Consider the following 18,038-nt stretch of genomic DNA (forward strand, 5'->3'; position numbering starts at 1 on the left):
CCATTCACTCCAAACCCTACCCCATTCACTCCAATCCCTACCCCATCCACTCCAAACCCGACCCAAATCCACTTCAATCCCTGCCCAACCGACTCCAAATCCTACCCTATCCACTATAATCCCAGCCCCACCCACTCCAAACCCTACCCCATCGACTCCAAACCCTACCCCACCCACTCCAAACCCTACCCCACCCACTCCAATCCCTGCCCCACCCACTCCAAACTCATCCCACCCATTCCAATCCCTACCCCAACGACTCCAAACCCTACCCCACCCACTCCAAACCCTACCACACCCACTCCAAACCCTACCTCACCCACTCCAATCCCTACCCCATCCACTCCAATCCCTACCCCATCCACTCCATACCCTACCCCACCCACTCCAAACCCTACCCCACCCACTTAAAACCCTACCCCACCCACTCCAAACTCAACCCACCCATTACAATCCCTACCTCATCGACTCCAAACCCTACCACATCCACTACAAACCATACCCCATCCACTCCAATCCCTACCCATCCACTCCAAACCCTACCTCACCCACTCAAATCCCTACCCCATCCACCCCAAACCCTACCCCACCCACTCCAAACCCTACCCCACCCACTCCAAACCCTACCACACCCACTACAAACTCTACCCCATCCAGTCCAGTCCCTACCACATCCACTCCAAACCCTACCTCAGCCACTCCAAACCCTACCCCATCGACTCCAAACCCGACCCGACCCACTGCAAACCCTACCACATCCACTCCAAACCCTACCCCATCTACTCCAATCCCTACCCCATCCACTCCAAACCCTACCACATCCACTACAAACCATACCCCATCCACTCCAATCCCTACCCATCCACTCCAAACCCTACCTCACCCACTCAAATCCCTACCCCATCCACCCCAAACCCTACCCCACCCACTCCAAACCCTACCCCACCCACTCCAAACCCTACCACACCCACTACAAACTCTACCCCATCCACTCCAATCCCTACCCCATCCACTCCAAACCCTACCTCAGCCACTCCAAACCCTACCCCATCGACTCCAAACCCTACCCCACCCACTGCAAACCCTACCACATCCACTCCAAACCCTACCCCATCTACTCTAATCCCTACCCCATCCACTCCAAACCCTAACTCACCCACTCCAAACCCTACCCCATCAACTCCAATCCCTACCCCATCCACTCCAATCCCTGCCCCACCCACTCCAAACCCTACCCCAGCCACCCCAAACCCTACCCCATTCACTCCAATCCCTGCCCCACCCACTCCAAATCCTACCCCATACACTCCAATCCTTGTCCCACCCACTCCAAACCCCACCCCATCCACTCCAAACCCTACCCCATCCACTCCAATCCTGCCCCACCCACTCCAAACCCTGCCCCACCAACTCCAATCCCTACCCCACCCACTCCAAACCCTTCCCCATTCACTCCAAACCCTACCCCATTCACTCCAGTTCCTGCCCCACCCACTCCAAACCCTACCCCACCCACTCCAATCCCTACCCCACCCATTCCAATCCCTGCCACACCCACACCAAACCCTACCCCATCCACTCCAAACCCTACCCCATCTACTCCAATCCCTACCCATCCACTCCAACCCCAACCCCATCCACTCCAAACCCTATCTCACCCACTCCAAACCGTACCACACCCACTCCAAACCCTACCCCATCCACTCCAATCCCTATCCCAACCACTCCATACCCTACCCCACCCACTCCAAACCCTGCTCCATCCACTCCAAACCGTACCCCATTCACTCCAAACCCTACCCCATTCACTCTAATCCCTGCCCCACCCACTCCAAGCCCGACCCAAACCCACTCCAATCCCTGCCCAACCGACTCCAAATCCTACCCTATCCACGATAATCCCAGCCCCACCCACTCCAAACCCTACCCCATCGACTCCAAACCCTACCCCACCCACTCCAAACCCTACCCCAGCGACTCCAAACCCTACCTCACCCACTCAAATCCCTACCCCATCCACCCCAAACCCTACCCCACCCACTCCAAACCCTACCCCACCCACTCCAAACCCTACCACACCCACTACAAACTCTACCCCATCCAGTCCAATCCCTACCACATCCACTCCAAACCCTACCTCAGCCACTCCAAACCCTACCCCATCGACTCCAAACCCTACCCCACCCACTGCAAACCCTACCACATCCACTCCAAACCCTAACTCACCCACTCCAATCCCTACCCCATCCACTCCAATCCCTGCCCCACCCACTCCAAACCCTACCCCAGCCACCCCAAACCCTACCCCATTCACTCCAAACCCTACCCCATTCACTCCAATCCCTGCCCCACCCACTCCAAATCCTACCCCATACACTCCAATCCTTGTCCCGCCCACTCCAAACCCCACCCCATCCACTCCAAACCCTACCCCATCCACTCCAATCCCTGCCCCACCCACTCCAAACCCTGCCCCACCACCTCCAATCCCTACCCCACCCACTCCAAACCCTTCCCCATTCACTCCAAACCCTACCCCATTCACTCCAGTTCCTGCCGCACCCACTCCAAACCCTACCCCACCCACTCCAATCCCTACCCCACCCATTCCAATCCCTGCCCCACCCACACCAAACCCTACCCCACCCACTCCAAACCCTACCCCACCCACTGCAAACTCTACCCCACCCACCCCAATTCCTGCCCCACCCACTCCAAACCCTTTCCACCCACTCCAAACCCTACCCCACCCACTTCACACCCTACCCCATTCACTCCAAACCCTACCCCATCCACTCCAATCCCTGCCCCTCCCACTCCAATCCCTGCCCCACCCACTCTAAACCCTACCCCATTCACTCCAATCCCTGCCCCTCCCACTCCAAACCCTACCCCACCCAATCCAATCCCTGCCCCACCCACTACAAACCCTATCCCACCCACTCCAAGCCCTACCACACCCATTCCAGACCCTACCCCATTCACTCCAAACCCCACCCCACCCACTCCAATCCCTGCCCCACCCACATGAAACAATAGCACACCCACTCCAGTCCCTACCCCATTCACTCCAAACCCTACACCACCCATTCCAATCCCTGCCCCACCCACTCCAAACCCTACCCCACCCAATCTAATCCCTGCCCCACCCACTACAAACCCCGTCACTCCCACTCCAAACCCTACCACACCCACTCCAAACCCTACCCCCCGCCACTCCAATCCCACCCCACCCACTCCAATCCCTGCCCCAGTCACTCCAATCCCTGCCCCACCCACTCCAAACCCTACCCCACCCACTCCAATCCCTGCCCCACCCACTCCAAACCCTATCCCACCCACTCCAAACCCTACCCCACCCACTTCAAACCCTACCCCATTCACTCCAAACGCTACCCCATCCACTCCAAACCCTACCCCATCCACTCCAAACCCTATCCCATCCACTCTAATCCCTGCCCACCCCACTCCAAACCCTACCCCATCCACTCCAATCCCTGCCCCACCCACTCCAATCCCTGCCACACCCACTCCAAATCCTACCCCATTCACTCCAATCCCCGCCCCTCCCACTCCAAACCCTACCCCATCCACTCCAATCCCTGCCCAACTCACTCCAAACCCTAACCCATCCACTCCAATCCCTGCCCAACCCACTCCAAACCCTACCCCATCCACTCCAAACCCTACCCCACCCACTCCAAACCCTACCCCATCCACTCCAATCCCAACCCCATTCACTCCAATCCCTGCCCCACCCACATGAAACAATAGCACACCCACTCCAGTCCCTACCCCATTCACTCCAAACCCTACACCACCCACTCCAATCCCTGCCCCACCCACTTCAAACCCTACCCCACCCAATCTAATCCCTGCCCCACCCACTACAAACCCTATCCCACCCACTCCAAACCCTACCACACCCATTCCGGACCCTACCCCATTCACTCCAAACCCCACCCCACCCACTCCAATCCCTGCCCCACCCACTCCAATCCCTGCCCCACCCACTCCAAACCCTGCCCCACCCACTCCAAACCCTAGCCCACCCACTCCAAACCCGACCCCATTCACTCCAATCCGTACCCCATTCACTCAAATCCCTGCCCCACCCACTCCAAACCCCGTCACACCCACTCCAAACCCTACCTCCGCCACTCCAATCCTACCCCACCCACTCCAATCCCTGCCCCAGTCACTCCAATCCCTGCCCCACCCACTCCAAACCCTACCCCAACCACTCCAATCCTACCCCACCCACTCCAATCCCTGCCCCAGTCACTCCAATCCCTGCTCCATCCACTCCAAACCCTACCCAACCCACTTCAAACACTACCCCATCCACTTCAAACCCTACCCCACCCACTCCAATCCCTGCCCCACCCATTCCAATCCCTGCCCCACCCACTCCAAACCCTACCACATCCACTCCAAACCCTACCACATCCACTCCAAACCCTACACCACCCAGTCCAATCCCTGCTCCACCCACTCCAAACCCTACCCCATCCACTCCAATCCCTACCGCATCCACTCCAAGCCCTACCCCACCCACTCCAAACCCTGCTCCATCCACTCCAAACCCTACCCCATCCACTTCAAACCCTACCCCATCCACACCAAACCCTACCTCACCTACTTCAAACCCTACTCCACCCACTCCAATCCCTGCCCCACCCACTCCAAACCCTGCCCCACCCACTCCAATCCCTGCCCCTCCCACTCCAAACCCTCCCCCACCCATTTCAGACCCTACCCCACCCACTCCAAACCCAACCCGACCCACTCCAGTCCCTACCTCGCCTACTCCAAACCCTACCCCACCCACTCCAATCACTACCCCACCCACTCCAATCCCTGCCCCACCCACTCCAAACCCTACCCCACCCGCTCCAATCCCTGCCCCACCTACTCCAAACCCTACCCCTCCCACTCCAAACCCTATCCCAACCACTCCAAACCCTGCCCCACCCACTCCAAACCCTACACCATCCACTCGAAACCCTGGCCCACCCACTCCAATCCGTGCCCTACACACTCTAGACCCTACCCCATTCACTCCAAACCCTACCCCACCCGCTCCAAACCTACCCCATTCACTCCAAACCCTGCCCCACCTACTCCAAACCCAACCCCATTCACTCCAATCCCTGTCCCTCCAACTCCAAACCCTACCCCATCCCCCACAAGCCCCACCCACTACAATCCCTGCATCATCCACTCAAAACCCTACCACACCTTCTCCAGAACCTACCCCATTCACTATAATCCCTGCCCCACCCACTCCAATCCCTACCCCACCCACTCCAGTCCCTACCCCATTCACTCCAAACCCTACCCCATTCACTCTAATCCCTACCCCACCCACTCCAATCCCTGCTCCACCCACTCCAATCCCTGCCCCACCCACATGAAACAATAGCGCACCCACACCAGACCCTACCCCATTCAGTCCAAACCCTGCCCCACCCACTCTAGTCCCTACCCTATTCACTCCAAACCTTACCCCACCTGCTCCAAACCCTACCCCAATTACTCCAAACCCTGCCCCACCCGCTCCAATCCCTGCCCACCCACTCCAATCCCTGTCCCTCCCACTCCAAACCCTACCCCTTCCTCCACGAGCCCCACACACTCCAATCACTGCATCATTCACCAGAAAACACACCCACTCCAAACCCTACCCCATTCACTCCAACCCCTAAACCATTCACTCCAAACCCTGCCCCACCCACTCCAGTCCCTACCCCATTCACTCCAAACCCAACCCCATTCACTCCAAACCCTGCCCCACTAACTCCAATCCCTGCCCCACCCATCCCAATCTCTGCCCCACCCACTCCAGACCCTACTCCACCCACTCCAGACCCTACCCCATTCACTCCAAACCCTGCCCCACCCACTCCAAACCCTACCCCACCCACCCCAAACGCTACCACATCCACTCCAATTCCTGCCCCATTCACTCCAATCCCTGCCCCACCCACTCCAATCCCTGCCCCACGCACTCCAAACCCTACCCCACCCACTCGAAACCCTACCCCATCCACTCCAAACCCTACCCCATCTACTCCAAACCCAACCCCACCCACTCCAAACCCTACCCCATGCACTCCAAACCCTACCCCACCCACTCCAAACCCTACCCCACCCACTCCAAACCCTACCCCATCCACTCCAAACCCTACCCCATCCACTCCAAACCCTACCCCATCCATTCCAAACTCTACCCCATCCACTCCAAACCCTACCCCATCCACTCCAAACCCTCCCCCACCCACTCCAAATCCTACCCCACCCACTCCAAACCCTACCCCATCCACTCTAATCCCTGCCCCACCCACTCCAAACCCTACTCCACCCACCCCAATCCTTACCCCACCCACTCCAATCACTGCCCCACCCACTCTAAACCCTACCCCACCCACTCCAAACCCTACCCCACCCACTCCAATCTCTACCCCACCACTCCAATCCCTACCCCATTCACTCCAAACCTTACCCCAGCCACTCCAATCTCTACGCCACCCACTCCAAACCCCACCCCATTCACTCCAAACCTTATCCCAGCCACTCCAATCTCTACCCCACCACTCCAATCCCTACCCCATTCACTCCAAACCTTACCCCAGCCACTCCAATCCCTGTCCCACCCACTCCTAACCCTACCCCATTCACTGCAACCCCTGCCCCATCTACTCCAATCCTCACCCCACCCACTCCAATCCCTGCCCCGCCCACTCCAGACCCTACCCCATTCACTCCAATCCCTACCCCACCCACTCCAATCCCTGCACCAACCACTCCAATTCCTGCCCCATCCACTCCAAGCCCCACCCCACCCACTCCAAACCCTACCACACCCACTCCAAACCCTACCCTACCCACTCCAAACCCTACCCCAACCACTCCAATCCCTGCCCCATCCACTCCAATCCCTGCCCCACCCACTCCAATCCCTGCCCCACCCACTCCAAACCATACCGCACCCACTCCAAACCCGACCCCACCCACTGCTATCCCTGCCCCACCCACTCCAAACCCTATCCCACCCACTGCAATCCCTACCCCACCCACTCCAATCCCTGCCCCATCCACTGCAAACCCTACCCCACCCACTCCAAACCCTACCCTACCCACTCCAATCCCTGCCCCACCCACTCCAATCCCTGCCCCATCCACTCCAAACCCTACCCCACCCACTCCAAAGCCTACCCCATCCTCCACAAGCCCCACCCACTCCAATCCCTGTCTCACCCTCCACATGACCCACCCACTCCAATCCCTGCCTCATCCTCCACAAGACCCACCCACTCCAATCCCTGCCTCATCCTCCACAAGACCCACCCACTCCAATCCCTGCCTCATCCTCCACAAGACCCACCCACTCCAATCCCTGCCTCATCCTCCACAAGACCCACCCACTCCAATCCCTGCCTCATCCTCCACACGACCCACCCACTCCAATCCCTGCCTCATCCTCCACAAGACCCGCCCACTCCAATCCCTGCCGCATTCTCCACCTGACCCGCCCACTCCAATCCCTGCCTCATCCTCCACAAGACCCACCCACTCCAATCCCTGCCTCATTCTCCACAAGACCCACCCACTCCAAACCCTACCCCATCCTCCACAAGATCCACCCACTCCAATCCCTGCCGCATTCTCCACCTGACCCACCTGTCATAATATACACATCAGTATATGATGGTGCAGAGACACACACTGTCTGACACACAGCAAGACCAATCAACACACACAACACAGCAGCCAATCACCAGTTAGGACACGGTCACCATAAAGACAGAGGGCACTAGTTTTCCCGTTCAGTCGGGATGCAGCCTCTGAGACAGACAGAGCCCACAGTCAGTAGCACAAACATCCACCATGAGCAGTATAGGCTGGTCAGGTTAGGCATAGGTCTTCAGTCAATCTAACAGTCTCAACCCACAGTGCAAGTATGTTTAACAGCTCCTAGTTAAATAAAATAGAGTTGTACTATAACAAGTATTGGTAGCCTGTCTATGTTACTGCTAAAGTAAACACAGTCTCCACAGATCTAGAGTACCCAACACATCACCACCCACTCCAATGCCTGCCCCATTCTCCAGAAGACCCACCCACTCCAATCCCTGCCTCATCCTCCACAAGTCCCACCCACTCCAATCCCTGCCTCATCCTCCACAAGACCCACCCACTCCAATCCCTGCCCCATTCTCCACAAGTCCCACCCACTCCAATCCCTGCCTCATCCTCCACAAGTCCCACCCACTCCAATCCCTGCCTCATCCTCCACAAGTCCCACCCACTCCAATCCCTGCCCCATTCTCCACAAGGCCCACCCTCTCCAATCCCTGCTTCATCCTCCACAAGTCCCACCCACTCCAATCCCTGCCCCATTCTCCACAAGACCCACCCACCCCAATCCCTGCCTCATTCTCCACAAGTCCCACCCACTCCAATCCCTGCTTCATTCTCCACAAGTCCCACCCACTCCAATCCCTGTCTCACCCTCCACAAGACCCACCCACTCCAAACTCCGCACAGACAGTGACCCAAGCCGGAACTCAAACCCGGGTCCCTGGCGCTATGAAGTAACAGTGTTAACAACTGTGCTACCATGCCACCCCTGAATTCATTAATTATTTGAATGTAAATTGTACCAGCAGCTGTGGTGGGATTTTAACTGTTGTTTATCAGCGCATTAGCCTGGGTTTCTAGACTACTGGACTATTGCCCAGTGATATTATCACTACACCACTTCTAGTTGCCTCCATGTGACAGACTTGGGCAGGGGGAGTGGGGTGTGTGGAGCATGATTCAGGGGGACTTTATTGACTCTCTCCTGCCTCCCCGCCACATTGTAATAGCTTTGTAGAGGGGCACCTCCTCCACAATGGTGGTCTGACTGGTGAGGCCACTTTTAAACAAGTTCTATTTGAAGTTGCTGAGAGAGCACCTCATGGTGGCAATGTCAGCCTGCAACTCCTTCCAAACATCCAGCTTCAATGGCCCACCCTTCATCCGAAATTGAACAGCAACCTGACCCTCAGGCCACTGAGTGACCCATTCAGGGAAAATCCCTACTGGTTGACTCCCCCACACAGTGGGGCCCTTCTTGACCCTGACATCATGGTCTCAACAAAACCCAAAATCCTGCCCATAGTTTCAGAACTTGGTCGAGGGCTTGTACCTAATGTTCAAAGCTGAAGAACATGACCACCTGATGCAGATATTAGCTCCATAAAGTTAGTTGTAATAAAATAGATCTGTATCATGTGACAAGTGGCAAAGGCTGATATCAGCTCACCTACCGACTGTAGCACACATTCCAGGGAAAAAACTATCACCGCAAAAGCGTCTTAAAACCGAGCTTTTCCCCACGCTGGAATTCCCGATGAAAATGATTTTGAATAAGCGGTCGGGGTTGAAGCGTGATTCCCTGCCCTGCAAAGAATGACATTTGTTTTATTTCAAATATTTTAGAAAAGGAATCAATTCATCTTCTTAAAAATCAGCTTTAAGTAGGTTTATTATACGAAACACTATTCGGGGCACAGCTTGAGATTCGACCCAGGTTTGAGTCCCCATTATAGGACGGCATTAAATTCTATAGACAGCTGGCAGTGTCGATTCACCAGGATGGGAAATTAATGAGATACTGGAGATTCTAGGACTGTTCCCACTGGAAGCAGAGGATTAAGGGAAGATTTGATAGAGGTTTTTATTTTAAATGAAAAGTTTTGATAGACTGAATAAGGAGAGCAATTCCTCTGATTGGAGAGTTGGTGGCAAGCAATTATCAGCTTAACTTTTATCATTTAGAGAGAGAGAGGAGAGAGTTTGGGATAAAGTTCGTTATCACAGGAGGGTTACAAGAACATGGAATGCGTTTGTTTATTTGACCATATTTCGACAGAAAAGATTTATAATTAAAAATTACTTCTTTTTTTTTTACAAGCAAAATAGGTGCCTACAGATTTTTTTTAAAGATGCAGCAGTATAAAAGTTGGTTCTGCTATTGGGGGAAAGATAGTGATGTCGTCATTAATCCAGAGGCCCAGGCTAATGCCCTGGGGAGATGAGTTAAAATCCCACCACGGCAGCTGGTGGAATTTAACTCCAATCTGAAATTTGAAACTAGTGCCAGTAATGGTGATCATGAAACTATCATTGATTGACATAATAAACCATCTGATTCACTAATCTGGGAATCTGCTGCCCTTATCTGGTCTGGCTTACATGTAATAGCACAGGTGTAGGCCATTCAGCCCATCGAGCCTTCTCCACCATTCAATATGACCATAGGTGATTGACACTTCAATGTCTTTCACCCACTATCACCATAACTCTTTAAGTTATTGTTAATCAGAAATCTATAAATCTCTACCTCAAGCATACTCAATAACTGAGCTTCCACAACCCTCTGGGATAGGGAATTCCAAAGTTTCACAACCTTCTGGGAAAAGAAATTTCTCCTAATCTCAGTCCTATGTGATTTCCCCCGGTTCCAGACTCCACAGCCAAGGGAACCACCTTACCTGCCTCTGCCATGTGTATTCCTTTAAGTGTTTTGTAGGTTTCAATGAGATCCCTTCTCATTCTTTGAAACTTTAGAGAATACAGGGGCGTCATTCTCCGACCCCCCGCCGGGTTGGAGAATCGCCGGAGGCTGCCGTGAATCCCGCCCCCGCCGGTTGCCGAAGTCTCCGGTACCGGATATTCGGCGGGGGCGGGAATCGGGCCGCGCCGGTTGGCGGGCCCCCCCGCTGGATTCTCCGGCCCGGATGGGCCGAAGTCCCGCCGATAAATTGCCTGTCCCGCCGGCGTGGATTAAACCACCTTTTGAACGGCGGGTCAAGGCGGCGTGGGCGGGCTCCGGGGTCCTGTGGGGGGGCGCGGGGCGATCTGACCCCGGGGGGTGCCCCCACAGTGGCCTGGCCCGCGATCGGGGTTCACCGATCCGCGGGCGGGCCTGTGCCGTGGGGGCACTCTTTCCCTTCAGCCTCCGCCACGGTCTCCACCATGGCGGAGGCGGAAGAGACTCCCTCCACTGCGCATGCGCGGGAAACTTTCAGCGGCCGCTGACGCTCCCGCGCATGCGCCGCCCCGACATGTCATTTCCGCGCCAGCTGGTGGGGCAACAAAGGCCGTTTCCGCCAGCTGGCGGGGCGGAAATTCCTCCGGCGTCGGCCTAGCCCCTCAATGTTGGGGCTCGGCCCCCAAAGATGCGGAGCATTCCGCACCTTTGGGGAGGCGCGATGCCCGTCTGATTGGCGCCGTTTTGGGCGCCAGTCGGCGGACATCGCGCCGTTTGGAGAGAATTTCACCCCAGGTCCAGTTTGCCCAATCTCTCTTCATACGAGAATCTAGCCATCCCCAGAACAAGTCTGGTGAACCTTGGTTTCACTCCCTCTATGGCAATAAAATCCTCCCGGAGGACCAAAACTGCACACAGTACTCCAGTGCGGTCTAACCAAGCTCTTATGCAACTGAAACAAGGCTTCCCCACTCCCTTGTTTAGCTAGCTACTCAGTTCAAAGCCAATTAGGGATGGGCAACAAATGCTGGCCTTGATCCACATCCACATCCCATGAATGAATAAAAACCTGAAGAGTTGTTTTGTCAAAACCTAAACAAAAAGCTTTTCTAGGTAACTGGATAACATTGCTTTCCACAAAGTGGGTGATAAGAAATCAACCGGGGGAAGCTATTGAACTTAAAGAAATGAAATTACATTTAACAGCCCCTTTCACACATTCAGGACACCTTCAAAGCGCTTTATGGCAATGAACTGCATAGTAATCAGGTACGGTCAAAGACCAACAAGCATTGCATTCCTTTCCAAGGATAGAGGAGTTTGAAGTGTAGGGCATGATCCAATGGCCATGCTGCGCCAGAAAAGCAGCTCGCCATGGCGCAGCGTGGCCAATGAAAGCTGGAAGACCCCGCTCGTGGGATCTACCCGGCTCGCAACGCCTCGCGAGATCCAATGCAATCTTGCGAGACTTTGCAATGTAAATCCCGCCCTCACATTTTGGCAAATCTGCATATTAGAGTGAGTCAGCTACTCTCACTCTAATGTGTAGATTCCCAAGGTACTTTGGGATTCATCCCCTTCGCCTCAGAGACCTTGGGTGAGCGTCGTTCAGCTCTGGTCCCCAGATGGAATGGCACATGTGGGGATCTCCCAGGTGTTTGGAGCCCCCTAGCTGCATGCCCTTTGGGCAGGGTGGTGCCACTTGGGTACCCTGACAGTGCCATTGGGATGCTAGCCAAGCACTGCCAATGTGCCATGCTGGCATTTTTTGACTTGTGTGCAATTGGGCTTGGGGTGCCCTACATGGGTGTTGGGGGAGTGCTAGAGGGGAGACTCTCCACTGTATAATGCAGTAATACAGGCTCAAGTAAAGCTTGTGCTTCACATCCTCCTGCAGACTCATTACATATTCTGTATTAGTCAGAATAACACCCAAACCTGGAATCATGTGATGCAGCATCGTGCACGCAGAGGCAGTCGAGTGGATTTAGGGTTTAGAAGCGATGTCCATAAGACATAGGAGCAGAATTAGACCACTCGCCCCATCGAGTCTGCTCCGCCATTCAATCATGGCTGATATTTTCTCATCCCCATTGTTCTCCCTTCTCCCTATAACTCCTAATCCCCTTATTACTCAAGAACCTATCTACCTCTGTCTTAAAGACACTCGGTGATTTGGCCTCCACAGCCTTCTGCGGCAAAGAATTCCACAGATTCACCACCCTCTGGCTGAAGAAATTCCTCCTCATTTCAGTTTTACAGGATTGTCCCTTTTGTCTGAGATGGTGTCCTCTGGTTCTAGTTTTTCCTATTGTAGCACCATCGATCACACACGAGGCGAGACGTAGAGAACGTCAATCGAGGCTTTATTGAGCAGACTTGTTCAGACTTGTTCCCCAGCAGCTCAGTCACAGAATGCAGCTGCGGGGAGTAAACCGGGTTCTTGTACCCCGCCTATCTGGGTGGAGCCCAGTAGGCGGCAGATCCAATCGGGACCCAGCATCTGTCCTCCAATAGCTCCTCGGCATTCATGGTGTACCGTATTACCCCTAATACATACCACCACATTCTCCCCTTGTTAAAAAGGAACCCGGCGGGGTGGTGGGTGGTATGGTGGTCGGGGTTTACAGGGTCGGTGCCTTAACCATTAAACTATATACAATCATGCCGCTTTTACTGGGCCACTGAATTATTCACATTTTACCCGATTAGCAGCGTTAACTATTTACAACAATGTCGCTTTACTGGGCCACTGAATTATATACATCTTAAGTCGATTCGATGAGTTGAGATGGTGCTCTGGTCGCTCTCTCCGATCGTCGCTGCCCGGGTGGTGGTGGTGGTGCTGGCTCGGGTTTGGTCGACTCTGGGAGCATCGCGCTGTCCCTCTCTGTTTCCTTACTCCTGGGTGGGCCTGGGAGGAGAACCGATCCCCCCGGGAAGGGGGTGGCATTGGGGTGCACCGGCAGGAGTGAGGGGGTGGTGATTCGTGTTAGGGGGGTGTGGGGAGCTCCGGCGGGCACCAGGTCCCGCAGAGAGACCGTGTCCTGTCGGCCGTCTGGGAACGCCACGTAGGCGTACTGCGGGTTGGCGTGGAGTAGATGTACCTTTTCCACCAGTGGGTCTGATTTGTGCGCACGCACATGTTTCCGGAGCAGGATGGGTCCCGGGGCTGCCAGCCAGGTCGGAAGTGATGTTCCAGAAGCGGACTTCCTAGGGAAGACAAGGAGGCGCTCGTGCGGCGTTTGGTTCGTGGTGGTGCACAGCAGGGACTGGATAGAATGAAGGGCATCCGGGAGGACTTCCTGCCAGCGGGAAGTTGGGAGATTCCTAGACCGTAGGGCTAGTAGGACAGTCTTCCAGACCGTTCCGTTCTCCCTCTCTACCTGCACGTTCCCCTGGGGGGTGTAGCTGGTCGTCCTGCTCGAGGCTATGCCCTTGCTGAGCAGGAATTGACGCAGCTCGTCACTCATGAAGGAGGACCCCCTATCGCTATGGATGTAGGCGGGGAAACCGAACAGAGTAAAGATGGTGCAGAGGGCTTTAATGACCGTGGCCGCGGTCATGTCGGGGCAGGGGATGGCGAAGGGGAAACGGGAGTAGTCATCAACGACGTTAAGAAAGTACGTGTTGCGATCGGTGGAGGGGAGGGGGCCTTTGAAATCCAGACTGAGGCATTCAAAGGGACGGGAAGCCTTTATCAGGTGCGCTCTATCTGGCCTGAAAAAATGCGGTTTGCATTCTGCGCAGATTTGGCAGTTCCTGGTGACTGTTCGGACCTCCTCGACAGAGCATGGGAGGTTGCGGGCCTTTATAAAGTGGTAGAAGCGAGTGACCCCCGGGTGGCAGAGGTCCTCGTGGAGGGCTTGGAGGCGGTCCACTTGTGCGTTGGCACAAGGATAGGGCATCGGACGCCTCGTTCAGCTTTCCGGGACGGTACAAGATCTCATAGTTGTAGGTGGAGAGTTCGATCCTCCACCGCAGGATCTTGTCGTTCTTTATCTTGCCCCGCTGTGCATTATCGAACATGAAGGCTACCGACCTTTGGTCAGCGAGGAGAATGAATCTCCTACCGGCCAGGTAATGCCTCCAATGTCGCACAGCTTCCACTATGGCTTGGGCCTCCTTTTCTACTGTGGAGTGGCAAATTTCTGAAGCGTGGAGGGTCCGGGAGAAAAAGGCCACGGGTCTGCCTGCTTGGTTGAGAGTGGCCGCCAGAGCTACGTCGGATGCGTCGCTCTCGGCTTGGAAGGGGAGGGACTCGTCGATGGCGCGCATCGTGGCCTTTGCGATATCCGCTTTGATGCGGCTGAAGGCCTGGCGGGCCTCTGTCGACAGGGGAAAGGTAGTGGACTGGATTAGTGGGTGGGCCTTGTCTGCGCACTGGGGGACCCACTGGGCGTAATAAGAAAAGAACCTCAGGCAGCGTTTCAGGGCTTTGGCACAGTGGGGAAGAGGGAACTCCATGAGGGGGCGCATGCGTTCAGGGTCGGGGCCTATCACTCCATTACGCACTACGTAGCCCAAGATGGCTAGACGGTCGGTGCTAAACACGCATTTTTCCTCGTTGTAGGTGAGGTTGAGGGTATTAGCGGTCTGGAGGAATTTGCGGAGGTTGGCGTCGTGGTCCTGCTGGTCATGGCCGCAGATGGTGGCGTTGTCGAGGTACGGGAACGTGGCCCGTAAACCGTGCTGGTCAACCATTCGGTCCATCTCCCGTTGGAAGATCGAGACTCCGTTCATGACGCCGAATGGAACCCTTAAGAAGTGGTATAGCCGCCCGTCTGCTTCGAAGGCAGTGTACTTGCGGTCACCGGGGCGAATGGGGAGCTGGTGGTAGGTGGACTTAAGGTCCACGGTGGAGAAGACCTTGTACTGTGCAATCCGATTGACCATGTCGGATATGCGGGGAAGAGGGTACGCATCTAGCTGCGTGTACCTGTTGATGGTCTGACTGTAGTCTACGACCATCCTCTGCTTCTCCCCTGTCTTCACTACTACCACCTGAGCTCTCCAGGGACTATTGCTGGCCTGGATTATGCCTTCCTTCAGCAGCCGCTGGACTTCGAACCTGATAAACGTCCGGTCCTGGGTGCTGTAGAGTCTGCTCCTAGTGGCGACGGGTTTGCAATCCGGGGTGAGGTTCGCAAACAAGGAGGGCGGTTCGACCTTGAGTGTCGCGAGGCCGCAGATAGTCAGTGGGGGTATAGGGCCGCCAAATTTAAATGTTAAGCTCTGGAAGTTGCATTGGAAGTCCAACCCCAGGAGAGTGGGAGTGCAGAGATGGGGGAGGACATACAGCCGGTAATTTTTGAACTCTCAAGGGAACAGCGTCTTACCGTGCCCGGATGAATAAAACTCTCCGTGCTCCCCGAGTCGATCAAACACGCGTCTCGTGCCCGTTCGCCAGCACTTTTGTCGTTGTCGTCTGGAGCGTCCGGGGCCGCGACTGGCCCAGGGTCACCGATGCCAAACGTGGTTGGTGCATCAGATCGTTGTCTTCAGGCAGTGTGGAGCCGTCCACGCTGGGGTCCTTGCCTGTCAGCCAAGATGGCGGCGTCCATGGATCGCACGCTGCCGGGGGTGGACAAAATGGCCGCTCCCATGGGTCGCACGCGGCCGGGGGTGGACAAAATGGCTGCTCCCAAGGATCGCACGCGGCCCGTGGGTAGGAAGATGGCGGCGCCCGTCACCCCCTCGTGGTGTCCGGGGTCCAAAATGGCGCCGCCCGTTGGCCGCCCATGAGTTGCTGGGGGGGTTGAGCCCGTGGTCCCGTTTGTTCCCCGGAGATAGCGGCGACCCCACGGGACTGGCACACCGCTGCGTAGTGCCCCTTTTTACCGCAGCTTTTACAGGTGGCTGAGCGGGCCGGGCAGCGCTGGCGGGGGTGTTTCGGCTGCCCGCAAAGGTAGCAGCGGAGCCCCCCCGGGTGGTCTGGGATTCTGGCCGCTCAAGCTTGCGGAGGGGTGGGGGGTGCCAGGGGGTCGGTCGCGGCGGGGGTCCACGGAGCCCAAGGGGCTGTAGCGCGGTCGGGGGCATAGGCGCGGGCGTTTTGGGAGGCCACGTCGAGGGAGGCTGCAAGGGCCCGTACCTCTGTGAGTCCGAGAGAGTCTTTCTCTAAAAGTCTCTGGCGAATTTGCGACGATGCCAAACCTGTTACGTAAGCGTCTCTGATCAGGAGGTCGTATGTTCATTCACCGTTACCGCTGGGCAGTCGCAGTTTCTTCCCAGGATCGTCAGCGCATTGAAGAATTCGTCCAGCGATTCCCCGGGGATTTGTCATCTTGTCGCGAGCTGGTAGCGTGCGTAGACCTGGTTGACGGGCCTAATGTAGGTCTGTTTCAGCAAGTTGATCGCCGCTGGGAATTCTTCCGCGTCCTCGATGAGTGCGTAGATTTCGGGACTCACTCTGGAATGCAGGACCTGCATCTTCTGGTCTTCCGTTGGTCTGCCGGGGGCCGTTCGGAGGTACCCCTCAAAGCCCGCCAGCCAGTGTTTAAACGCCGATGTTGCGTTAGCTGCTTGGGGGCCGATTCGCAGGCACTCCGGGGCGATCCGGAGCTCCATATTCCTTTTTAAGTCTGCTCAATAAATTGTAGCACCATCGATCACACACGAGGCGAGACGTAGAGAACTTCAATCGAGGCTTTATTGAGCAGACTTGTTCAGACTTGTTCCCCAGCAGCTCAGTCACAGAATGCAGCTGCTGGGAGTAAACCGGGTTCTTATACCCGCCTATCTGGGTGGAGCCCAGTAGGCGGCAGATCCAATCGGGACCCAGCATCGGTCCTCCAATAGCTCCTCGGCATTCATGGTGTACCGCATTACCCCTAATACATACCACCACACCTATAAGTGGAAACATCCTCTCCACGTCCACTCTATCCAGGCCTCACAGTATCCTGTAAGTTTCAATAAGATCCCCTCTCATCCTTCTAAACTCCAACGAGTACAGACCCAGAATCCTCAACCGTTCCTCATACGACAAGTTCTTCATTCCAGCGATCATTCTTGCGAACCTCTTCCGGACCCTTTCCAAGGCCAGCACATCCTTCCTTCGATATGGGGCCCAAAACTGCTCACAATACTCCAAATGGGGTCTGACCACAGCCTTTTACAGCCTCAGAAGTAAATCCCTTCTCTTGTATTCTAGCCCTCTTGACATGAATGCTAACATTGCATTTGCCTTCTTAACTGCCGACTGAACCTGCACATTAACCTTAAGAGAGTCATGAACAAGGGCTCCCAAGTCCCTTTGTGCTTCTGATTTCCTAAGCATTTCCCCATTTAGAAAATAGTCTATGCCTAAATTCCTCCTTCCAAAGTGCATAACCTCACACTTTTCCACATTGTTTTTCATTTGCCACTTCATTGCCCACTCTCCTAGCTTTTCCAAATCCTTCTGCAGCCCTTTTGCTTCCTCAATACTACCTGTCCCTCTACAGATCTTTGTATCATCTGCAAACTTAGCAACAGTGCCTTCAGTTCCTTCTTC

The 18,038-nt window shown here is 55.4% G+C and overlaps 1 protein-coding gene across 3 annotated transcripts in view; it reads right to left on the reverse strand.

The window, feature by feature from the left end:
- Positions 1-18,038, reverse strand: part of LOC140396357 (EF-hand calcium-binding domain-containing protein 4B-like) — a 213,400-nt gene that overhangs the window by 82,710 nt on the left and 112,652 nt on the right. For all 3 annotated transcript variants that reach the window (XM_072484912.1, XM_072484910.1, XM_072484911.1), the window contains one exon: positions 9,318-9,450. In XM_072484912.1, coding sequence (XP_072341013.1) covers positions 9,318-9,450 — 133 coding nt within the window. The remainder of the gene's footprint in view (positions 1-9,317; positions 9,451-18,038) is intronic.

The sequence above is a fragment of the Scyliorhinus torazame genome, chromosome 19 (assembly GCF_047496885.1).
Source record: "Scyliorhinus torazame isolate Kashiwa2021f chromosome 19, sScyTor2.1, whole genome shotgun sequence".
Lineage (NCBI taxonomy): Eukaryota > Metazoa > Chordata > Chondrichthyes > Carcharhiniformes > Scyliorhinidae > Scyliorhinus > Scyliorhinus torazame.